At 46.6% G+C, this 26,049-nt stretch overlaps 1 protein-coding gene across 1 annotated transcript in view; it reads right to left on the bottom strand.

The window, feature by feature from the left end:
• LOC144152932 (src kinase-associated phosphoprotein 2-like) overlaps window positions 1-21,834 on the bottom strand; it is a 32,024-nt gene extending 10,190 nt beyond the window's left edge. The window contains exons 1-5 of the mRNA XM_077684505.1: window positions 21,522-21,834; window positions 21,134-21,400; window positions 14,827-14,961; window positions 12,587-12,661; window positions 3,769-3,986 (exon numbers count right to left, since the gene is read on the bottom strand). Of these exons, the coding sequence (XP_077540631.1) occupies window positions 3,769-3,986; window positions 12,587-12,661; window positions 14,827-14,961; window positions 21,134-21,400; window positions 21,522-21,561 (735 nt within the window). The 5' untranslated portion in view covers window positions 21,562-21,834. The remainder of the gene's footprint in view (window positions 1-3,768; window positions 3,987-12,586; window positions 12,662-14,826; window positions 14,962-21,133; window positions 21,401-21,521) is intronic.
• Between the last annotated feature and the right edge of the window lie 4,215 nt (window positions 21,835-26,049).

Below are 26,049 nucleotides of genomic sequence, written 5' to 3'. Positions count from 1 at the left end.
GTTAGCGCGCTTCTGGCCTTGGAATACGGTAGTTATTATAGAACTGGGCACAACAGCTAATTGTAAGCTGAGCGCATTCTTTAACTGCGCGTTCTTTGTGTCAGCCTTTTCCAGATATGCCCGACAGGGCCTTACTCGAAGTAATTGTGAATGCCAATCGCACGAATATTGCTATGCCACGGACGCACTGCCAAAAGTACAGCCGTTATGGGCGAGGCCAACGAGGAGACGCGAGAACTTTGACCCTGACAGCAGCCTATAACGACGTGAAGGTGACATATATTTTGCAACAGCATCAAAGCACCGGAAAGTGCACGGAATAAAGTTGGCATGAATGTCAGTAGCTAATGCGGGACGCATACTGAGTGCTGCCTAATGATCTACAACTAACGCAAAAAAGCCAGCGCAGCGCTCGAACTGCCGCGAACCAAGGTCACTGCGAACCATGCGCAAGCCCTCTGTGCAGCGCTTGCACGACCACAACTTAATCACGCATATGCAAGAACGGAATTACTGTAACAGAGCAATTTGAAACGTCCATGTTCGATCCTTTCACGTTCGTGAAGTATCCTGAGCATGCCGCACATGTAAACAAACACCGCGCTGTCCGTATGCGCCAGCGGCATCCATCCCGCAAATATCCCCTTCTACACAAAAATATACAACAAAACATCCTCACTTAATGCGTGTTGGTAAAACGGGGCTCTAGGAATGCTATTAATGCTACCAAAGAGTGATTGCGGCACGAAAACAAGAGCAAACTGCACGAAAAACTGCAGCGAGCGGCCCGAAGCGTTGCGAGGGCGTCTGCTCTGAGAAAGCCAACAAAAATGGCGGCCCCGCCGCGGAGTTAAAGGGACCGCGGCGCCGCGTGTGAGGGGAGAGAAAAAAGAGGAGGGCAGCGCAGAAGGAGGGAGCAGTTGGCGCTACCTTAGTAATTTTAGAGACCTTAGTGGAGCGCGGGTTTCAGATTTTGCGGGTGATTTGAAATCATCGGACGCCGGCTTCCGATTGCCTATGGCGCCGTCGTGAAAGAGTTAAACCAGCGGTTGGGTGCAGGAACTCCCATCACCCTTGTTGGAAAGGTAAGTGAACGCGTCTGACCACCTTAGTTTTGTTGCTGTGTCTAAAGCTATGTCGGTCGCACCTAGGATCAGGAGTCCAAAGATATGTCAAACAACCAGTCTCCTAGCTGAGACGGCTGCGTTTGGCTAGTTTGATCGCAAAGTTAACGTCCCCGTTTCGCGATATGTTGGGTGGAAGGGTTATTCCCATCCCTGGTTTTTGTTTCATTATTGAGTCTCGACATTTCAATGATTATAAAGTCCCTTAGATTGGAGATTTCCACGATTGTTTTGGTTAGGTTAGTTTAGCTCAACTTGGGCTACGCTGAACAGGGCATCAAACGCACACCAGCGGGTGCGTCTGGCAGATAGGTACTGGCACTCACTGATGTCCGACGCATGTCTAGACTGATAAGTCTACATACATGTGCCGTACATTTAGACAGCATTATTTTGTCCATATTACCTTTTAGCATCAATTAGCTTTTGAGCACCAGGTGGATCATTAACAAAATGGATGTGTGCTGCCTGCGTTCAGTTCTGGCCACGAGCAATGGTTGGCTGCTGTATGAAAGGCGTTCGGAGCTAGTAAATTTTATGAATCTGACATTGGAGAATCCAGGCTATTTAATACGTTACTTGCACAGTGCACATGCCTTTTCTTTAATGGAACTGCTCTGACCTGTGAACGGGTTTGTCCTTTGCAAACCTTCAGCGGGAAGCCTCTTTGTCACCCGTTCAAGATTATTCTTCCCCCGCCAGACAAGATAGCCGGTGTGGCTTGACAACAGCAAGAACAAGTACTATAATAATTTCGGCGCTTACAGTGGTGCCACTGATGAACGGTGATTTGGAGCAATTTTTGTATTAGCAAATTATTAATTTTGGAGCAATTTGGAGCACCTAAATGCCAGTTTTGGAGCACCTTGGAGCAACTAAACATCAACTGCTAGATGTGTCCAAAGCATCTCTCAACACTAAAGATTGACCAGTATCGTCCAGTAATTAATGTGTAGGTCGTCATGGAATGCGCTTCAAGGTGCTTTTCCCACATGCGATCACAAATGGACGGCACAGCTCAAGAATAATGGTCTTCTTGTCCCTACTAGGGGAAGTCTTTTTCAAGGAGTCACTGAAAACGCTTCATAGTTGGCAGGCTCGAACATGCATTAAAAATAGCTTCCACAGTCAGCTCTCCCAATAGCCCAAGAATAGCGAAATAGCCAATAAAGAAAAGTTCTACAACCACAAGAGAAAGTAGCCATATTTGGCACTTTATAGCCCGACCTGTCATTCCTGGGGCAATGGGATTTTTTTTTCCACTTATTTCGAAACAGTCGCTAGAAGTCGCCAGAAGTTTGATGCAATTAAATCCCCAAGTATCCACGCAATAGCAAAAATGCAACAAAACATAATTTGCAAGGTATTTAGTTCTTTTCTGGTGTGGATAAAAGACAACATGCAACACGATAATGAATATTGAAATGCTTCGACAAACCTGCCTAGCAAAAAAACAACGCGCCTCTTTTCTAGTTTATTAATTGTTTAGGCAAGCCTTCGTGTTTTACTTTTTCATTTTATTAGATGCAGGCGCTTGCTATCAGCCCCCGTGCGCATTTCCAAGCTAGCTGGAAATGTGCACGAGAAATGCGCATGGAGCACTTTTGCATGCGATTCGTGCGCGTTGGCGTTGCGCGTGCGATTTTTTCACGCCCGCACGCGGCAGTTTCTACCACGCTCAGAAAATGACGCGCGTCGCACGCGGCAGTGGGAGGAGCCTGGCGACTTGCGCCAATGGGGAGGCGTGTGCCTCATTGCGGCGGTTTTGAAGCGCTCGAGACAGCCCGGTCACGGCCGGCTGGCTCCGTCGGCGGTTTTTAGGCTTACTACCCCGGCAGGTATTGCATGGACGTTTTCACTAGCGATGCGGATGATGTTTTATAGTATCGATTTCGCCCACATTATAAGCTCCTTTACCACACAAGCAACTTTGTGCGAGCCTTGAGCGGTGTTTCAGAGAGCGCTTAAAAGTGGTCGCTCGAGCTCCCCACACCACTTCGCGGGCGAAGCCGCTGCCATGTTGCCACGCCGCGCGCAGAGTGCGGGTGCTTACGCTGCGCGTTTTCGCAAGCAGAAAACGCTCCATGAGGTTCATGCTTTAGAGAGACTGGCTGTTTTTCACGGCCCGCTTCACTTGCGGCAGTCCCCTCCGCGAGCCCAACAAGCGAAGCGAGAGCTTGCAGCCGACTGCGTCACGCATGCCACGAAACGGCGCTCCCGCTGGCTCTTGGAGCGGAGAGGGCCGGCAATAAATGCCACCTAAAACTACCTGTTGTTTATAGCAGGAATTATTGGAAACTACAACAAGAAGGAAAGCTTTTAACCGCGGTACGCCAGCGCTGCAATGACTTGCTAGACGAAAACACTGTATCAGCGGTACAGTGACGGCGCCAACCAAACTCACCGCGGAAAACACGATTACGGGTGCGAGGGAGTTCAAGTTATCAACCCGATTTAGTTATAGTACATGTCTAGAGACTCACGGCTCAAATCGAATGACGGTCGGGGAGCAAATCGGATGTCATTTCGAGTCCCTGTACTCTGCACCCTCGCCATCATCCACGGAGTGGAGGTGCTGCCATTTTGTGGACAAATCCTCATAACCAGGCCTTGGGATGACATGCGGGCAGGCGTTCGCACCCACCTGGTAGGTCTTCTTGCCGGGGCAGACAATCTCGAAGGCAGCGTCCTTCTTGGAGGCATCCTTGGAAGCAGTGTAGACGAAGGGCCGGGCTTCGTACATGCTCAGTGTAATCTGGTCCTTCTGCCGCTTGTCCGTGGGCTTGTCGTACAGGTACAGGACGCCGTCACGCACGGCGCACCACCGCTTCTGGTACGAGCTGAGCAGGCCCCCCAGCCTCTCTGCACACACGAGGCCGGCCAAACAGGGCGGGTTACGCAAGGCTGCACCCATTGCAATGGCACGGTTTCAAAGCTGCTCACGGATGCTTTGGATAACATGCGGCACCCACTTATTGCTTGTATTCACTGGCAAGGCGCCCATGCAGGCAACCATGTGAGTGCGCCGTCACTCATTACATCGGGCTCTGCGGGATGGCGGTACTTGTCCGTGCTAAGCACATGACTGTGTTGCACGTTAACAAACTCTACCTCACCGAACGCAAAGTATTGCCTCGAGTTCAATGTGAGTGCGATTAAGAACATCTCTGTTGACACCACCGCTGGTGTTTTTTTGTTTTTTTTTTTCTTCGGCGTGCGGGCCCAGTGGCCCAAGCCACGCCATGTCCACGGCGCAGCAGCCATGTCTGTGGCCGTTTCCAGTGTTGCCAAGCGAAGAAATTGACAGCTAAACCTTTCAAGAAATACCACTTACAGCGTAGCTGGTTGTGAGTGGGAGTGAATGCAGTGTCTGCCAGACTGCCTCGCACGAGGCTTATCGCGAGTCCACGAAGCAAAGTAATAGCGTCACAAGGAGCGCATCGATTAGATTGGGTGCAGGCAGCCTTTCCGAGTTTGCCAATGCTGACGTCTACGTTATCTTCACCTTTGAAGGGCAGGGACAGAGAGAAAGGTAGCCACTGGCTTGTTTGAGGCGCTCCTCGCTTTCCCTCATTACCAACCTAGAAATTTGTATTGGTCCAATAGAAATAATGTATTGGTCCTGTTTGAGCATATACAGGACCAATACAAAATCTATTGGTTGGATGTATTGGTTCAATAGACCAATAGGTATTGTTTGTATTAGCCTAATACCGTATTTGCCCGATTTTAACACACGCCCGATTGTAAGACGCAGGTGGGTTTACGTAGGGAGAACGGAAAAAATAATTTGATGCCGATTCTTCCACGCAGATGCAATACCCCGGCTACACTAGGGGCCAAATGTAATTTGAACCAAATTTAATTTGACTCGAATGGGGGGCTTCTAATGCCCTTTGGAATCCGCCGTGCTCCACTACGATTTCGATGGCATTTAAAAGCTTTAACAATCGCTCACCATACTGCGAGGCGCTACTGCTGTCGAGGTCTGTTTTTACACAGTAATGCAACAATCAAATTTAGCAGCAGTCTTTGGCATTATGCGCGCCACGTTTTCTTTTGCAGGAAATGCTTCACGGGATGAACACTTCCGCGAATTTCAATGTAGCGAAATTTCAATGTAATGAAGTAAATTACGAATTTTACCGACTTCGTTACATCGAGGTTTAACTGTACTTACAGACGGCATTTAGGCAAAACCATTGAAGCCTTCTTCCTCCGACTCGCTAACAAATAATTCATTCATTTAGATTATGGACCTGTGTCTCATAACGTCCGCTGACATCACCCACCACACATACACCTTTTCTAGCGCGGACCACACCCGGCCGCCACATACCGGATTTATTCCATACATAAGTCGCACCGGTGGATAAAATGCACCAACGAAAATTTCAGAAGAAAAAAAAAAATGCGACTTATACAGTAATACCTCGTTAACTCGAACTCGCATATCTCGAAAAATCGGCTAAGTCGAAATTTTCCGCAGCACCGAACATTTTCCTATACTTCCCATGTATATTTTTCCCTTTATCTCGAAGTATTTTTGGGTCGGATTGCGGATAACTCGAAATCTTGACTGGGAGTGGAACGAAAATTCCGCCGCCGGACCATTTCACAAGATTCGCGCGATGCTGCCACACCTGAAGTCCGTCGATTTTTTTTCTTATTTAGCCGCGCCTGCCATACGCGGATGCTTTCCGCGAACGCGAAGTGCGCGAAGTCTCAGCCCAGTGACATATCAACTTTGTCAAGCAACCCTGTGGCACGTAATGTGACACATGCGCTCAGCAGGGAGGCCCTCTGCCCACGCTTGGCGTAGTTTGTATCGTTCGCTTTGTGCAGTGCACATGATTTTTCCTGAGGTGGGATTTCCGTTCATCTGCGCAAACCACGCGGTACGGATTTTTCGGTGACTGTGAGTGCAGTGCTCGTGATTTTCCCTGAGGTGTGATTTCCGGTCATCTGCGCAAACCGAGCGGTACGGATTTTTCGCTGAATGTGAGGAGTGGCAACTTAGCGTGAGTGCGGCAAGCATGTCGTCAAAGCAGTGCAAGTTTTTCTCTGCTAAATAAAATGGCAGTGCGGCAAAACCCAGCCGGTAAAAGTCTCTTGTATGTTATTTTTTTCTCTTTCAAACCTGCACGAGAAGAATGGTCAGAAACTGCCACTGAAGATCCGGTAAGTAGTAGTGATTTTTCTGAAGAGCACTCATTTTTCCCGGCGATTAGCGCAACTTTGCGTATCTCGAAAATCCGTTTATCTCGAAATTTTCCCTGGTTTTTACGACTTCGAGTTAACGAGGTACCGTATTTACTCGCGTAATCCTCGCACTCGCGTAATCCTCGCACCCCTAATGTGAGCCACCAAAACTTGGATTTTTTGGTTCCTCGCATAATCCTCGCACCCCCAACTTTGCAGCGGCGAAAGTTGCCTGCTCGCGAAACCCGCATGGTGCACGCGCTCTCCAACGCGCGCCCTCCCCCGCCGCCTCTCCGTTCAGCGGAGAGCGCAGTGTATCCAAGGCCATCCAGGCGCCCTAACAACCTGCATGGCTACTCCCTAACAGGCGCCCTAACACGCTACTCACACTGTACTTGAGCCGGTTTCGCGTGCGTGCAACTAGACTACGTTCGCGCAGCCCGCTGTCGTGTCGTCGTGTCGCCGTCGTCGAGCAGCAGCAGTCAGAGTCACTCGCGTCAGTGGTGGATAGCTCGCTGCCATTTTTTTGATCTCTTTGTTTTGTGCTTGGTGCCGCTTCGCCATGGGGAAGAACGCCAGCTACACTGCCGCTTTCAAATTGAAAGTGATAGAGTACGCGATCGAACACGGCAACCGCGCCGCAGGCAGGCACTTCGGCGTCATCGACTTCAACGTGCGTTACTGTCGAGCTTCAGAAGTGGGGCACGCATATGACGACGACGAGATAGGGCGCGCGCCAGAAAGCAAAGTATCGCTGATCGACGGGATACTGTTTACATTGTAAATTATAAAATAAAAAGAAATTGCTGTTGGCAACACTGAGCTTACATATACAAAAAACGACCGCTACATTTAGCGGGATTGGCAGAAGGCAAATTGGCAACACTGTGCACCATATTTTTTTTCCCCGCATAATTCTCGCACCCCTAACTTCGCATTGACTTTTCCGAAAAAAAAAGTGCGAGGATTATGCGAGTAAATACGGTATTACTGTATATACATTGGAAAATACGGTGTGTGCAACAGCTGGCCAAGGTATGCCCATTGAGGAATGGGTGCACCAAAATTTACTGACACGATGCTGGTGGATTGTTTTAGATTAGATTGAGTTGTATTTTTGGAGGAGTTCGTGTCCATAGCAATGCTGCTTTCAGCTTTGATTTTGGTTTCGGTTCTGAGTACGATTGCAATGTGCACACAAATGGCCAGTCTACATTTCGCAAAAAAGGGTGCACGTTAGAATCGTGCAAATACAGTAGACCAATAGCTATTGGTTGTATCAGCCTAATAGACCAATAGGGGATACCTATTGGTCAGATACATTGTCCGGTGCCATTGGTTTGCAGGCACTGATAAAAAGTAGAGTTGTTAGCTTTTTGAGCCACGCTGGAAGTTGTGTTGTCAATTGGAGTTCTGATTAGAAGCTTCATTTCCAGTTGTAGGTCGAGCATCTGCATATTTCTAAAGCTTATTTAAAAATCTATTGTTTTCTCAAAAATTTATAAGTATGTGTGAAGCAATGTTTCACCCGCCGCGGTGGCTAAGGCGATGTGCTGCTGAGCCCAAGGACGGAGGTGCGATCCTGTCCGCAGCGGCTGCTTTCCAGATAGAGGCGGAACGTAAAACCGCCCATGTGTCGATCTCACGATTTCAGCACATGTCACACACCCCCGGTGGTCAAAATTAACCTGCAGCTCTCCACTATGGGCCTCGTGCGCTTGTATAGTGGCGCCACTGATGTGCTGTGTTCAGTGCCATCTTGCGGACAACGGAGGCATAATTTCTGAAGTCAGTGAGCAAACGACGTCCGGAGCATAGTATTCCGCGCAGTACGATTATTAGCAAGAGAAAGAAGAAATGACCGCTATTCTGTTGCCATGCGATACGAACAGCCAAACGGTACTTTATTAAATAGAATATGGTTTGCAAAGGCAACAGGAAAGCGATTCATCACACAAAAACCAGTTTTATACAAGCGCGGGATTGTCTCCATGCAGCGCGCGGTCACGCTGTCATTTCCCAACGGCTTCCACTGAACACCAGCGCCGCCGCCAAAATAAAAGATAAAAATAAAAAGACGGAAACCCGCGATGTTACCAAGAGAACGAGAGGAGTGCAGGAGTGTGCGTCTGTGTGTGCATCGCCTCCCGGAAGCGATAATGTATGTTTGAGGGAAGGTGTGACCTCTCCACCAGTGGAAAATTTTAAATGCAGAGCATTTCTTTAACTCACATGTAGCGTCCGCCATGCGTCCGCAACAGCTCAGCGCGCCCTCTCCCCCACTCCTCCTCTCCCGCATCACGCTACCCTCCACGCTCTCAACAACAGGTCCGCACCCCTCCCCCTACACTATATAAAAAAATAATACTTACCGGCGCCTGGTTTCGATCCCATGACCCTGCGGGCGGAACGCAAGGTACATGGTGCTCTATTTTGTGGGGCCCCCGGCCCCCGAAGAGCATGAAATAACGGCATAACGTCCCAACGACGCCAGCAATGCCTTGGTTGCTGTGGTCACTTTGGTGGATTTGATTTATTGAGCTTTAGATCAGAACAGCTGGGTTAGAACTGCTGGCATAACCAAGCAGTTTGCAGACAGCTTATTGTGAGAAGACCGACCACGCGACTTCATGGTGCTTGCAGAAGCGAATTTCTCCCGTGTATACACTCCACTGTGTCTTGTACATGTCAGGAAGTGATTTGATGTGTTGTGTGTGCGAAATCGCGACGTAAGGTTTGTGTGTATATTGTGACACCAAGGATAAGCGGCTTCAAGAGCCCGAAGATTCAGGTTTGTAGAGGCAGGTATTTGAAAATGCCAACTGCTTGAGTAAACTCTACCTCAAACTGCTGAAACTACGATGAGTTCGTTGGATGGGCTCATAAAAATATCGCAATGCTTTTTGAAGTGCTTTCATAGGTTTCTAAATGCGTACTTAATATGTGAATACTTTTGGACGTAGATGCGCGAGACGAGGCTTTTATGAAAGCCTCTGAACGTTTATTTACCTTGTTTATCGCTCGACATAGACACGGGCACAGATATGGTAGATCGCACAACGGGAGCTTTAAAGGGGGGCACTGACACAAAAATTTTGCTTCTTGTTTTTTTTGTTGCGATAAGTAGCTAGTGACCTACTTATAACCTGTAGAAACCTCATTTGCTTCAGCGTGCGACGGTTGTTTAATTAGAGGCATTTTCAATGCGGCCAGTCGCAGTTTCGGTTTCAGCGAGTGCCGCGAAACGATGGATTTTGTGGATTTTGTGTGAACAAAGATGACCACGTGACCGTCGGAGGGATATCACAGAGGAGAGCCGCCGTAGCACTGTCGAATCCGCATCGACGGCAGTTTCTGCGAATGCCCCCACGTACTGATCTCGTGAGGCGCTTAATTGAAAAGCGACCGTGGATGTGACGCAGGCGCTGCGAGTGCAAATGCTGCCGCGGCTAAAGAACGACGCGCGACGCTCGAGACGGTGGGTGGCAAGACGCGCGCTGGGAGCAACCGGCCGGTCTGCCTACAGGTCCGCCTACAGATGTGTTCGGCTTAGCACTGCGGCGGATATTCGAGTGCCGCTCTCGTAAGCGGTGCAGATGACAATTTTTAATGCAACCAGTCATCGCATCATTAACGTCTTTCTCATGTAAGCCATCATGGTCGGAACTTGGGGACAATTTCGTGCAGCGGTAACAAGCTATCACTCGAGCTACCTGCGCCAGCCTGGGCCACTTTGCGGCCGTGGCCGCCGCCTGCACAGCGACCGTGCGGCTAGCTCAGTGGGCTTTTCGTGCCTCCGGCGCGTTTTCGCATCCAATGGTAATAAACAGTAATAGAAACAGAGTGCCTGGAATCGCTGTAGAACTTTGGTCGCGGCCAGCTGCCCGCTTAGCTGACGAAATCACGGTGCCTCCGCCGCCAACGATCGGGTCGTTCGTTCTCGAGAGCAGAAGCTCCGCCCTCCGGCCCTCCGATTGGAGCAGCGAGCCGGCGAAAAACGCCGGCAGTGCGGAAGCGGCAAACACAAACTCGTGACGTGTTTAGATGTTGTTTATTTACACCATATCCTCGGGATGTCGATTGCGCGTGGTCCTCTGCTGGCTGCTCGGTTGCGTTTCGCACACTTTAAAATTGATTTTAAATATGTTCTAGGCTGTATTCGCCGCTGATATTTTGCAGATGATGTATATGTGTTCCCACCAATCTATCTCCGAAGTTATCTCGCCTTCAAAATTTTGTGTCAGTGCCCCTTTAATTGTGCACGAATGGTTCCTCTCGCATTCGGAGTGCCCTTGATAAAATAAGACCATATTGAATTATGGAGATTGTTTCAAAACTGACAGAGTTGTACGTGATGTTTAGGTAAGTACGCTGGCATGACTACATGCCAGCGTGAATAGTTGCGCTGGTGCTAGTTATCTTTGTCAGCAAAAATATTTTGTGCAACAAGCCCCACTTGAACTCGTTTTTCACCGACTGTCGCAGAAACGCAAACTACAAGTTGTACAGGAACATATGTTTGGGATATTTGAGAGTACTTTCAATAAAAGTGTAGATGCGAGTCTCCGAATTGTGGCTGGTATGTTTCCATCTGTTTACGGTTGTGTCGCAGTGTAGCGTGAATATTTACGTTTCTGATTTAATTTTAAAGCTTCATATTTTGCTGGTATGACTACGTACAATTCAAGCATGCATATCCGTGGGTTGTTCCATGTATTTTCTGATGCGTGCACAGATTATACTGAGACCAAAAGCTATTTCAGGCGCTACAAAAATATGCACTGAATACACAGCATTTTTTTTTTTTGCAGCGGTCTTACGCCAAGTAGCGTGCACATACGCAAATGCACATATGGATCTGTTCTTTTTATTTCTTTTCGGGTGCTAGGTGCTTCGTGAACGTCGGCGTCGCAGGCAGCTGATCCGTGTACTGTCGTCTGCTTTTATTGGAGAAGGGGCGCTTTCTAAATTATTTCAGCTTGTATTCCCGCACAACTCGTCAGCGTAATATTTCTATTTATATAACAATTGTGAACTTAAAAAAAACGTGGTAATTGTTGTTACTTATTTTACGGTTGTTGTTTAAATTAAGCCCCGTAGCGAACTGCTGTATATGTTTATTTTGTTCTTCAGAAAAAATTCCGCCGCCGCTCCCAGGTGGCGCCACATGTTTATTTGAAACTGCAGTGCACGAGGCCCATAGCCGAGGTAGGCATGCAAAACCCCCACAATTTGATTTTTTTTTAAGCAATGTTTCTACTCAAAGACACTTGATTTACGTCACCTGCAAGCATTTCACATTTAGAACGGCTCAAAAATAACGTGTCTGTAGTGCTGAAAAATTCACCGGTAGCAACGAGTTTCAGCTGCTGGCACATGGTGGATGCCCACAATGCTTGCGACAAGCAAAAACACTGCGCGTCTGATTCTGCACTCACAGCAGTTATGTTTTTTCGTAAGCCTCGGCTCTCACCTCCCTGACCATAAAGGTGTACAAGTGTATGGGTGTACACATGTCTTTCTTAGCGATGACCACCGCCAATGCTCCATTGCTCGAGAGAATTAGATTTTGCTCATACACTTCACCTAAATTCTGTGTCAACTCTGTGTCGTGTGCTAAAAAGCATCACTGGCCATCCACCTCTAGAGAATGGAATGGCTCATGAGATTTCATTCTCTGGTTTTCACGGAAAGCCAGGTTATTTTCAGTCACATCTTCCAGCTTTGTCATAGCCGAGTACTGATGCAGCAAGAGACTCGCCATAAAAATTGTCCATGACTTACACTTCTGGTATAGGAGCCTCTAAGTGTTTAGCCCCAGCCAGACATGACATACTGCCTTTTAGCGCGTGTAACCCGCACCAAAAATGCAAAAATTTCAGTGGCAAAGTAGGGGTGCGGATACTACGTGTTTTTTTTTTTAGTGCAGCTACATGGCAACTTGCGTTGTGCCGTGAAAATGACCTTGTGTACAACAGTGAGGACTGCGGCTCAAGTGATAGCTCTACTGAGAGCAGTGACACTGAGTGAATTGTGACTTTTGTTTTGCAGTCAGTGTATTCTAATTGCTAAATATATGCTTTTTATCTCGACATATTATGTGATGTGTTGCTTGAGCAGTAGCTTTGGTGCGGCCTTTCCTGCATCAAATGTGCAGGCAATATGCGAGAATCTTTTTTTTTTTCTTTTTTGGCGGGCTGAAAGTGGGGGTGCAGATTTTATGCAGGGGCGGGTTATACATGCGAAAATACGCTACACACCTTTTCCCTTCTTCTCGAGGTAGCCTGTTTTGTCAGCCCGGGACATTTCACTGGCTGGAATGGGGATGAGGGGACCTGCAAGAGAACCCCACAATTAATTAGACATGAGAAGAGCACAATGAAATTCAGAAACGATAAATAAAAACTGTGCAAAGGACCACACTGACTGGACTCAGAAGGTACATAATACACTTATACCTACAAACCCGATTATATCGAACTCGTAACAAAACACCTACAGTATCAGTTCAATGTAGCGGATAATTTGATATAAGCAAGCTGAGGAATTGGAAGTTCTAAAAGCACATAGCGTTTACAAAAACACTTTAGTGTTGAAACTGCTTTCATTTCGCACAAAATAGACATGTATCTTCTACTTGAATAACCTCGCTGCCCGAGCGCACTCCTGCACATTGCGTGAAGAGCCGGAACAGCTCTCCCGTGGTCGCGACACTATCATCTACACTCACAAACTCGCCGACCACTGGTCCAGCAACGGCGTCCAGAAATTCAGATTGCCCGCTTTACACTTCGGAACACCAGCACTGGCTTCACTACTCTTTTCGGGATTTTCAAGGACATCACTGGCATGCACAAGTGTGCAGATTTGATGCAATTTTGGGTGGTTTCTTTAGTGACATCTACCCATACCTACTTCGAGACAGTGTTCTCAGGAATCTCGTGCATTGCGGGGAAGTCCAACTTCTCACCAAGTTCAACTCGATTTTAAGATTGCCAGCTTCATGGCGAGAGGCAAATTCTGCCGCTTTGGCTAGCTAGAGCCACTAAATAAGCCTTTAGTTAGTGACACTAGCGCTAGCCACCATAGCTACTTTTCAGAAGGAAGATCAGAAAGCGCGAACACCACAAACACAACAAACGAAAAGGGCCAGGATCATTTTTTGCAAGGAGGGAAGGGGGGTGCCGACGGCTCAGCCTATCTGGCGCGGTGGTGTGGTGCAGTCAGGGTTGCAAAATTGGAGCGAGGGGCAGGAGGCGAAAGAGCCGCTCACTGCTCATGAGCAACCTGGCTAAACCACTCTTAGGGGTGTGCCGGCGGAATTGCTTCTCTGCCCCGAGGGAAAGCCAACTTGGGGGGGAAGGGCGGGGGGGGGAATTTCTGCATCATTTGGTGTTGAATATATCAGCAATCGCTGGTATTTTTGTTCGATATAAGTGTACTTTTTGCTATATATCCTCACTGCAAATATATCGTGAGCAGAAATAGCTTGACATAAAGGATAATTCGATGTAAACAGGTTCGATGTACCTAGTCGAGTTCGACCGTAGTTGCACTCAACAGCATTTTCTCCTCAGAAGCTGACGAAATACGAAATGCCTACTGTTCACAGGCGCCCTCAAAACGTGCATAAAATAAAGAATCCTAGGGAACCCCAGATGGGATAATTAAGATACAGAAGTTCCGGATGATAATCCTGTATAATGGGAGTTCAAAGCTGCTGGATGTGCGACCGCGGACATTTTCAGACAAGCATGGCAGTAGTGCACGTCAAAGATTGTTCTAGTTTAACACATCACAAATGGGCAGTACACATCAAGTAGCTAGTCAGATTCCTGAATTCTCTGTCTTGAGTTCATTTGCATCAGAGAACTCCCAAAGCTTACTGCTTGAAAATTTTCAGCATGCACGAATACTTGACAAACCTCAACACAAATACGCATTTTGCCACTTGGATTTATATTCACTTCAATATCTGATGCTTGGTATATTAGCAAATTACTTGAACATGTTGGGTATCGATCAGCTACGCTTATTTGTGGCACCACCAAGGCTGAAATTAGAGCAACATCCCAAACATCTGTGCGTTGCTCATGTAATATTTATTTAAAGTAAGAAGCTACACCATTTTTTCCCACCGCTTCAGGCCTTAATTGGCATTGCTTTGATGCACTCATAAGTTTAATCCATTGCGTCGTATTAACAGGTGAAGAAAAAAATCCCCGCAGAATGTTTCCGTAAAGGCATTGAGCCATATTACTATTGACCCTCCAGTATACCTGGATGATGTGCAACGAGCCCACATCACACACTTGTAGCAACACTTTTTCAGGAGGACTGTGAGTTGGTGAAGGTTGCTCACTAAAGATCACCGTGAAAAAACACGGTCTTTTGTGCCGTGCTTTCTCGCGCTGATCTTTAGAGAGCAACACTTTATCTTTACTGATGCACTGACGTATTCCCAGCCACCACTAAGTTGTGTAGTTCTGTGCACTCTTACCTTCCTCCCCTTGGTCGTCAAGCTCGGAGGACGTCCTAGACAGTGATGGCATGGACAGCTTTGTCTTTGCAGCAGCCGGCTCCGCCACCTCCCCAGGTAAATCTTCTCGCAGCACGGTGTCCGAGTACACATACTCTACAGACCAGGATCCACAAAACCGTTACCCCGAAATAGGGAAATGCAAATGACAGTAAAAAACACACATAATGAAGTAATGTCCAACACTACTTTAAAAAAAAAAAAAAAAAAAAAACTGGCTCGACAGTCACTTTTCAGACAGTTAAAATGAAGGCCGTCTATTCTCCCAGCAGCCAGCAGAATTTCTGAAAATGACTCCCGGCAAGAACCTCGTATCGGCTGTCAGAAGTCCCGTGACAAGCCGATATTTCACATGGCAGCTGAATGCGAACTTGTGGCAGAGCGCAGGTAATTTAATTTTAGTAGTCGGAAGTTCAGGTCTCGGCATTTTATCTAGGATTTCTGCACAGCAAGTAACAACCAAAAGATAACACATACGATAACAGGCTATCACACAATCGCTCACACCAGTGCCTGCTCGAGCATACTGTTTTAAAATTTGAGGGATTAGTGCAGTTGATTGATTGTAGGGTTTAACGCACCGACGCGACGCAGGCAATGATGCGCGCCGTAGTGGAGGGCTCCGGATTAATTTTGACCACCTGGGGATCTTTAACGTGTGCCAAAATCTCGTACACATGGGCGTTTTTGCTTTTCGCCTCCATTAGAAAAGCGGCCACTGCGACCGGGAATCAAACCCGCATCCTCGTGCTCAGCAGCGCAACGCCTTAGCCACTGAGCCACCACAGCGGGTGGATTAGTGCAGTTCAATCGTCGCAAAAATGTGTTGAATTAGCTGCTCTAGGTAGAGCTGGTGCAACGTGTTAATGTAGAAACATCTATGGCATGATTATGCCTGTATGGGGGGGAGGCAGTGTTTTAGCTGCGATGTGGTCCACTCCCCTTTGAAATCTCACCGTTTGAGCAAAGATCTCAAAATGTCGTGGCAAAATTAGCTGGCAATACAGGCTGCATTGGCGGGCGGTCAGTTTCTGACACTTCTGCAATACTACCGCTAAACATGTTTGGTTCTACAAAAAGAAATGTACCACTCGTGGACACCGCAGCAACAGGCAAAAATCTCGCGAATGTGGTCACTACAGACCGGAATTTAGGCAAATGCCTCTTTTGTTCCTTGCGCCCCAATCGCCCCACTTTAATATATGAGCATGAATTAATGGTTAGAAATCGTTTTAATGTTTTTTTTAAAGTGCCTATAAATGCCTATTTTGGTATTTGTGCCAAAATGTCCTTAATTGCCTACAAATGCCTATTTTGAAAATCAGCCCCAATATGAACACCATTTAGACTCAAGACTTGCTTTCGAGTGCAGCTTGAGATCATTATTCATGTCATCGGGCAAAATTGCCTGATCCGAACTCCATGGGGTTGAAGTTCCACCAACCCGCACAAAACAACCACTAGTAGCAGTGAAATGGAACGCGACGGCCAGCATGCGATGCCACGCTGACATGGCGCACGCTCTGGCAAATGCAAAACGGTGGAGAGCTGTCAGGGTGAAGGAGAGTAATGAGCAAAAAAAACTGGTGCAGCTTGCAGTAGTGGTGCAAGGCTGGAGAAGCAGCAGAGCTGGCGGCCCATCTCCCTTCATCGGAAACCCAGCTGCTGCACCTCACACGGATTTTCAAACTTCCCGCCGAAAGTTCTCCATGACTGGCAGGTCCGACTCATTTTGGCCACAGGCTTTCCCATTTCTCACAAAGTGGGCTGTATTTTTCTTTGTATTTTTTTTCTTGGTATTCTTTTTTGTGAGCTCCTCACGTGGCGCGCCCACGCAAAAGCACACGACAATGCCGGGTGCTCCTCACGAGTTTTCTCGTAACGCTCCATGGTGGAAATAAAAACTTAAACAGCTCTGCTGTTAAGAAAAAGAAATAAAACTGATGTACACAAAGCTTTTTTTGTTAGTAATTTACTATTTAAGGCTTGTTTAAGGAGAATTGGCGGACGTACTCCTTTTGCAAAAGCCCATCGTCACACGTTGGGGGACATGGCTAGAAGCTGTTGAGTGATACAACTGCTGCTTATTGGACCTCAAGGCCGTGATCAACAGCTTTTCAAGGTGACGAGAGCCCTGCAGTCAGGAAGGCTAAACTGTCCCCTCTGTGGATAGCCTACAAGGAGACCTCGCATACTTGTGCGCCGACTTCCCGTTCCTCGCAAACACTATCAAGCTACTTGAAAGGGTGGGAGAAACTCGAATTATGAACACTGCATTCTCTATGCACAGCAAGTAATCGCCGCCATTCTTGAAGTCAGCGCTCGTTTTGTCTGTTGCCTTCGTCCCGGTCTTTTTCGCGCTGTTATTAAGTTGAAGGACCAGTAGCCGAAAAGACATGTGCGAAGCTACAATTGGCCCGGTCTTTCAGTTCTTAAGTGTGAGGAGCCTTCACTGGTGAGCACTGTAGAATCCTAGTGCCGGCAGAGCCATCGATTGTTTCCATGTATAAATTATGCTCCAATAAGATCTGTGGATGTCATAGGTTCCTTCTCAGCGTACAAGCTCATTCTCAGCGACAAGTCACAATTTTGAATCCAAGATTCAGGAGATGGTGGTAATTTGCTATTGTTTCCCCAATTTTCACAGCAATTTTTGGGCTACGTTATGCGTGCTCCCGGGGACAAACAGGTTTCCCGAAACATTTGCAGCCTCATACTCCTTTCTGGAAGCGTACTGAAATACAAAAATATTTTCAACACGACAGCTGACCAACCAACAGGACTTTGTTAGCAGACCACTCCTATAGCTTGTATTGACTGGCGAGGCACACATGCAGGCAACCATGTGAGTGCGCCATCACTGGTTACGTCGGGCTCCGCGGGATGGTGGTACTCGTCTGTGCTAAACGATTTGTGTCGGACATTCCAAACTCTCCCCCACCGAATGCAAAGTTATGCCTCAAATCCAATGTGAATGCGATTAATAACATCTCTGTTGAACCAGCATTGAGAATCGGGTTAAAACGGAGCAGACGACGCACGCCGGTGTTTTTTCTTCTTCGGCGTGCGGGCGCAGTGGCACAAGCCACACCATGTCCGTGGTCCTTTCCAGTGTTTCCAAGCGAAGAAATTGACAGCTAAACTGTTCAATGAATACCACCTATATTGGAAAGCCAACAGCGAAACATCACTAACCAGCTTCATTTCCTTACAAATTAAAATTCCCACTTTCGACGGGCTCTCGAATACTCCTTTTCCATAAAAAAAACTGTTCAGCCGCTGAACATTTTTTATAAAACTGCTCTTTAGATCTGTGGAAGTGTATTCGGAAATGCTGGGATGTCTTGCCTGTACAATTTGGATAATATCATTGTATATGAGAAAATTGCCACAGCACTCATCTAAGAACATGTCAGTTACTTAACAAATCGTCATCCGTCTTGCGTTTAGTATTTGTGTCCGTTTCTGTAGTGTCGTAACTTAATTGCATCACGCAGACATGAAGTACCGCTTTTTTTAGTAAGTATTTCCAGCTTTCAAGTATTCTTTTTCGTGCCTGTTTCACTTCGTGCAATGCTCGAGCAAGTGAAAGCGGCCATTGAACATTAAAGTGGGCAGTGCGCTTATTGAATTAAGAAAACTTGTCATTAGTTGAGCAGTTTTAATAGGACACTTGAACGGCTATCTTCAACTGCTGGCGTCGTTCCATAATAACAACATTTTTGGTTTTCTTATCATAGCTACAGGTCGCGCACACCCTAATTTCAAATTATTTGCATCTATGTAAAATTTATGGTGCCTATGTTTACGATGTTGGAGGCTTAAAGGAGCCATGAAGAGAAAACACAAGTTTGGTTCATTCAAAAGATTGTCTCGTTAGAATCATACTGACACCACTTTTAACGTAAACTTCGCTCAAATAAGCTACATAATTAGGAAAAACGGGAATGGTCATGCGACCCACCAGCTCATTTCCCGCAACAGAACCTATGTCGTCACATGGGCTAAGCTCTGCGATTGGCGGAGGCTGGCAGAAGCAGACGCAAATTAGGTAGAGCTTACAAACTAGACGAACGAGCGATTTGCGCTTAAATTTAGGGCACATTCTTTACAAAGCAATAAGAATGATGGGACAAACAGTGGAAGTTACGAAAGCACATGTAAACATAGAAGTACTGATGCGTTCTGCTGTTCGTACTGCGCACAGCATGTTTGGTTTCGCTGCACAGCACTACGGGGCTTGGGGTTGTCTCAGACGACACTGGCCGATTGACGCAAGCAACGGTGTCTTACGTGACCCCATTTGTCGAGCGAGCACTGTTTCAGGGAACGAATATTTTCTCCCAGAACAAAAACAAGCCAGGTTTAAATGCGGGCAAAAACAAACCAAACGCTTGCCACGGTATGGTGGCGCCATCTAGGTTACGGAACGTAAAGAAACGCGGGAACAAACCAACACCGCTGTACAGAGTGGAGACAACCTTTGAACGGTCCCGTGCCGCCGCAATTGGGCCAACGGGCTCAACGCGTTATTCTTTTCGTTTCCCACGAGACCTACCAACGCGAAACAGACAATATGATTCAAACTTCTTCAGTAAACCGCGTTGCGGCGATAATTTTAGCGCGGTTTTGACACAATGACTTGCTTCGGCGGCGAGCGAGCAACCGAAAATGGCGGCGCCAGCGTATACGTGTCTCTACCCTGTACGGCGGATGCGTGAATGAAGGTACTCTAGGCTGCAGAGCGACCCTAGCAGAGCGGTCGATTTCAGTGATGTCACTTGGGACCACGAAAACGCTCGATTGAGCGGGAAAATCAAAATTTTAACCTAAACTGTTTAATTTCTCATTGAATAAAGCACCGTTTGTATCCGGACAAGCGCTAGGGGCACTATAAAACACGAAATCTTTCGAATAAAACCAACTTGCATTTTCTCTTCATGGCTCCTTTAAAATATTATTCTGCCTTCCTGTTTTTGGCGCTTAGAACGCACTTTTAATAAGGCCTAAATATCCGGCCTCTGCTGATCACTTGACAATGCCAGTGCAGTTACCAACACACTCATGCTGTGTCAAGTGCGCACACCACTTCTAAACACACCTTATTGTCTAAAGTGTGGGTTCTCATCAACAGATTTGTATATAACAGATCAGACAATACAAGCTTATCATGCTCTCTTCATCGTGTTGCCAGCATGCTCATATTTAGTGCCTCGAACATCTTGCCAGAAAGCTTTCGCACAGTTTTTGGCTGCCGGGATAATCTTTGCACCCTTCTCCATAGCTACACAGCTTTCTGCACTGAACCCTGAGAACCGCACTTCAAGTTCATCACTGACTGCAAGTCGCACGTCGCTGGCATCAGTCTTGCGCAATGGTGAAGCACTCAATGGTGTTGACGTTCCATGCTCCACACCAGATAATAAAGGTCTCAGTAATATAAACACTGCGACGAACCCGCAAAACACTTGTTGCACACACAGATACTCCTGCAGCCCATTTTTATTGAGTTTCTCGCGTGACTTTCGAGAGCCAGTGAGGGGCAACTGCCAGGAGAAATTATTTTTACAAATTCTGCCAGCTGCAGGGAAAACGGACACTGCTAAACAGAATAGATGGTGGCATGCAGTTTGTAAAACACCGTTTCACAACGTTAAATGGTGTGTTGTTAAAAAGTTTGTACTGAACAGCGGCTGCATGACCCAGCAGAGATTGGCATACTCCACACTATAACCAGAAAAAAGTTTTGAATGTTGAGAAGTGGTTCCGGTTATCGCAGTGTATTGACAAGGAGAGGCTCAAAACTTACGGAAGTCTATGAGTCACTTCACCTATTGTATTTTTCAATCCTCAAAGCGGTCGAAACGTCCAAAACAACCCTAAGGTGGTCCTACAACACAGATGAGTGGTACTTGCACTTAACAAGGCTCGAAACTTGTTGTACCGAAAGAAACGCTAACAAAACTAAATCGAAGAAAAAAGCGAAAGTAAAGGCCAGTTCACACCTGTGACTGGAGCGATGGAAGCGACGACGCGATTTCTGTCGCTGTAGTCGCCCGGCGATTGCCTTTGTCGTTTGGTGTAGAACAAATATTTGTCGCCGCAACAGAAATCGCGTCGTTTTTGTCGCAAGTGTGAGCGGGCCTTAAATATTGTGCACCCGCTTTTTGCGATTGCATACGTGCAGACAATGCAGTTAACGCGATTTAGTTGTTGCTGCTAGCTTTAATTTAAATATCTCCTCTACTTTGCTCAAAAGATCACCCACCATTATTGTCATCGGCGGCCGTCGGGAAGTCCCGCGGCCCCAGCACGCCTCCCACTTGCATGTCAATGTATGGGTGCGGGCTCGACAGCGGCCGCTCAACTTTCCAGCCCTGCATTTGCTCGGGGCTGGGAAAGTCGAGCGACAGCAAGAGAGGCGGGTATTCCTGACACAGCCGCAGCATCTTCTGCACGAGCTCCGTCCGGGACGACGACGCAGTTGGCGACAGCTTCTCATTCTGCAGGCCTACGGTCAGGAAGGTGTTCACATCTGCAAGCGACGGGCAAAACAGTCATTTACGAGCGATTCTGAAGCACGGCTGGCACGCGTTAATACCAGCCTCGCAAACGCAGTCAACGAACACACCCCGATCAAAGTGGAAATGACAAACCTCGGACGAACGCCCGAATTCTCTCGTCGAACTTGAGCATGATGGTGGCGGTGCAGTATGCTGGCACACAGACGGCTAGCACGTAACATGTACCATGTTTTCAATATAGGAACGAAGCGAGCAAAGATATCGAAGAGATTAACGCAGCACGCGCAGTTTAGATTGCAAGCATGGTTCGCAAGCTTCCGGCTCTCCCGCGGCGGATATCCGTCGTGAGAAAAAAATAAAAATACTCCACTGGCGCTCTCCGCTGCTCCACCAAGTGACTGTTAAATGCGACAGATGGCGAAAGTTGTCTTGTTTTGAGTGTTTAGTACTGGACTTACTACTGGTGGCGCAAAATTAGAACTTCCAACTGCACGTAAAAATTGAAAACAGACCTATTAGTTTTCTCGTGACAAACTTTGACACAACTGCCAGTACTTTCCAGAGTTTATGTCATCTTTACTTTGTTGACAGAAGTACGGATTAGCTCGGCTAGAGCGAACTAGAACGCTAGAACTAGAATTCTAGTTCACTCTAGCTCTGCTTCAGCTCATCAACTTTCCCGCCCATAACTTGTAGCATGTCCGCGATGTCAGCCTTCGCTGCAGGCTCTTGTTCGCTGATCGTTCATCGTTTGTATGTACTATTTATATATGCTTTAAACGGAAAAAAACGACCCGCACTTGCGCACTTTAGCCTGCCTGCTCTTGCATCCACCTTATCTGTTCTGCGGTGCTAGCCGCCCGTGGGTGTTTGCAGTGCCAGATTATCAGCCGTGTGACGCTGGGAAACGCATAGGCAGGGGACAGGGCTGCGCCGATCGAGATCTAGCCTGTAAAGTGAACCTTACAATCAATTTTGAGGTAAATTCATGGAGTGATCGTCCCCTCTCGCTCAAAGAGGAACCTTAGAAATTTGCGGTTTGGCTTCAAGGTGCCTTCGCTTTATTTCATTCTAAATTTTTCTAAATTTCATTCTAAATTCATCATCCCCAACATTAGGCCGTTTAGAAGAACTGAAGAAACCACACACATACACTGAGCACAACTTATTCAGCGTGATTTTCAGCTCCACATTTCTGCGTTCATATTGAACGCACAATGTCCAAGTCGGGTCACCTGTACATATATATGCCACCATGTGAATTTCATGCCTGTGGTACCCAGTGTTAGTTGTCGTCGCGCCATCAGCCATACAATCTCCGCCGCAAGGCAAAGGCCTGTAAAATGCAGGAGGGGCTGACGAAGAAACTGAGCCAACCTAGCACTTGCTAGGTTGCCTCAGTTTACATGAGAAAGTACCATAACCGAAGTGAATTCCCTGCATCTATTAACTGCCCAAGCAGCCTTGAATCATGCTTCTGAGCGAGTAACTTTGGAGCCACTGGGGAGAGGCAGCTCATCACAGTACTTGCACTGAAAACCTATGGGTGACAACCTTGTTGGCCCAAGACGGCATGTGGAGCTACTATCGAGGCGTAGGAGTAGGAATAATGCTTCCGGTAGCCAAAAGCCCTTGAACGCACATGGTTGGTGAACGTTGGGCTGCAGTTGAGATGACTTGTACAGCCTCAGTTTGGACATTACCAGGATCTCCAAACAATGTGTGACGTGTAAGAGAACCAGCCTTTCCACTGCCAGCAATGCATATGACCAAATACACTGGAAAAATCATGTAACCACCTCCACTTGCTTGAGTAAATGAAGGCAGTTCATTCAAACATACTGTAAAGTCGCAATATAGGTCCATATTTTTCACCAACAAGTTTGCCGGAAAGTCACACCTCGACCTATATACCGGTCATTGGCTTACTTTCTTTACATTCCTCGGCCGCAAGGTAAGGAGGTCGACCTATATTCCGTTTCATACGGTACTTCTTGGTCCCAAAAATCCTCACGTCACTGCTTAACCTTACTTCCTAAGCTTCTCTTTCGATCCTTGACAATATCATAACCACGTATATAACATTAATCATAACAATAACCAATACCATGTAACAATATCATAAGCTATGTGGTACAATGCTTTACAAATTTCTATAAGAAAACTTCATAAAAGTATGCCAGACCAGTTTCCTTAATACGTTATGCTCTTGAATATACACACACACAACACAAAATGTCCTTGTTAACCTAAATTCATTAACTCTTTTTACGTATACACGTTATATCTTGTGAAAACTCTGTGCCAATTACACGCATGTTAAACACATACACCTGGATCAGCCTTTGTGCCATTCACATGTGTTAAACCCATACACACGAGCATGCATAGCAGTGCATTGTAGTATTGAACATGCATGATACGGTGCAACACTTTATGAATGTCTAAAAGAAAACTAGATATGTCAGATCTGTTTTCGTAACTAAGCTATCGTCTAGAAAACACACACACACAGTATACTAACTGTCCTGATTAATCTTAATATATTGTTGAACTGCTTTTACAAATACGTTATGTATATGTCCAGTTTTGTACCAATGACAATCCTCTGTGCCAATTACATGCATTTTAAACACATATCGGATGCAGGCAGACACTTTTGAAACATCTGCTTTTGCAAATCTAAAATTTTATGGGAATGATATGAAGATGGTACGAAGCATTACTTTATTGCTAGACTTCACTGTGTCTGACATTCTCGAAAACATACAAACTTACAATATCCGGGTCACCCTGGTGTTGTAAATTGTCACAGTAACTAAAAACCTCTTATAAGATACATTCAGCAACTGTGCAACACTGGCTATTAACAGATTAAAAAAATAACACATATCAATTATCGGTCATTGACTATTCGCATAAAAGATAATTTAAAGTAGGAAACATTCTCAATAACAAAAACTTACAATATCTGGGTCACCTTGATGTTGTAAATTGTCACAGTAACTAAAACCTCTTATAAGATACATTCAGCAACTGCGCAACACCTGCTATTAACACAAAAAATAACACATACATATCAATTATCAATCATTAATTGAATAATCAAAGTTAGAGATTTAGAAGCCATCCAGTTTTCTTCTATAACAAAGACCGAAAATGGCTATTAGCAAAGCATAAATATTTCTCACATTGGTCTAACTTCCTGAATACGTCAATTTCGCCTTCAGAACTACTGCGTACTTCTAGGACAATTATATTTTTTTGCCTGAAAATGTCCACAAAATAGCTGCAAAATATCCTGCGATACAAAAAAACTGCAAATAGCAAAACTACAAATAGCCGTATGGCTGTCTCATCTTCGTTACAATTTTTAACGACCGAATTCTACAAACTCTAACTGCCTAGAGCACAAGAATATCACGAATATCTAACGCACACTCTTCCCTCATTCCCGTATGCAATTACATATTCTGTACGCTACGCATTATTTGCTCAGAATACTATGCTTAGTGCAATACAAACAGATGCTACCGTCACAATTGGTATCGCAATATTAAGAACAGTCACCCGAGTCCACTGCACTGCTGCTTAGGTTTAGAGAAGAGGGTAGGTTAAAATAACGCTACACTGCATAATATAAACATTCTTGTACGTGGTGTCTACAAGTGTACAAACGACCTGATAGAACTGTCTTTCCTGAATTTGCAGTATACAGATATTATACTCACTATTAACACCATAAAATGAACAGTAGTGACTGGAACAGAGATTGGACTATTTTCCCAGAGAGAGCATGGCAAGGGAAACTGCACTAGTTGTGCATGCACTTTGTGCTGGTCATATGAAGTCAATTGTGTCAAGGGATGTCGCGACGGATAGCACTGGCTGTGGCTTTGGATGTTGCTGGCTGCACAGGTAAGTCGATGCTGTGCTGCTCTCTTGCCCTAGCAACGCTCGACGCACACTGAAGCTTGGTAAAACCCTTTGCCCTGGCATCAAAGTTTGTGAAAGGTGCAGCGGCGTTCCTAGCACCAGAGGTTGGCAACAGTCTCTGAAGTTGGCAAACACCCTCATGACCCCGGCCGAGCTTCGTGTAGCACACAGAATGCCACGCATGCCGAGCACAAAGTCCTCGATCGTCTTGCAGCCAAACGCTGGATAGTTGATGCCGCTGCCAAACTTTCGGGCGTAGGCTTCGTCCAGCTGAAGCACATCGATGCCACTCAAGTGGTCAGCCAGAAGCTGGCACAAGTTGTCCCTGGTCTTCTTTGGTACCACGAGTGGCTGCGAGTTGGGTGGTCGCTTTGGCACATGTTCCCGCAGCACAGGCTGTGGCCGGTTGGCACAGCTGATGGATTTGGAGTCAGTTTGCGGTTGGCTCACTGGTGGTTCGGACTGTTTTTGGCCATCGACAAGGTTCCGGGCATGTTGGACTTGCCTTAAGCCACTGGCAAGATCGGAGGTAGTTGGTGGGTGGCTCGTCAATGGTTTGGAGATTTTCTGACTGCTGGCAAGAGAGGTAGTTGGCGCCAATGGTTTAGACTTTTCCCGGCAGCTGGCAAGGTCCGGGGTTTGTTGGACTTGCTTCGTGGCATTGACCGGCTTGGAGGGCCTGAACACCAGCGGCTTCGACTTCTGGCCATTGACGAGCTTCTGG

The sequence above is a fragment of the Haemaphysalis longicornis genome, unplaced genomic scaffold (assembly GCF_048455015.1).
Source record: "Haemaphysalis longicornis isolate Haplotype H1 unplaced genomic scaffold, Haemaphysalis longicornis Haplotype H1 scaffold_9, whole genome shotgun sequence".
Lineage (NCBI taxonomy): Eukaryota > Metazoa > Arthropoda > Arachnida > Ixodida > Ixodidae > Haemaphysalis > Haemaphysalis longicornis.
This window is presented reverse-complemented; position numbering and strand designations above follow the sequence as displayed.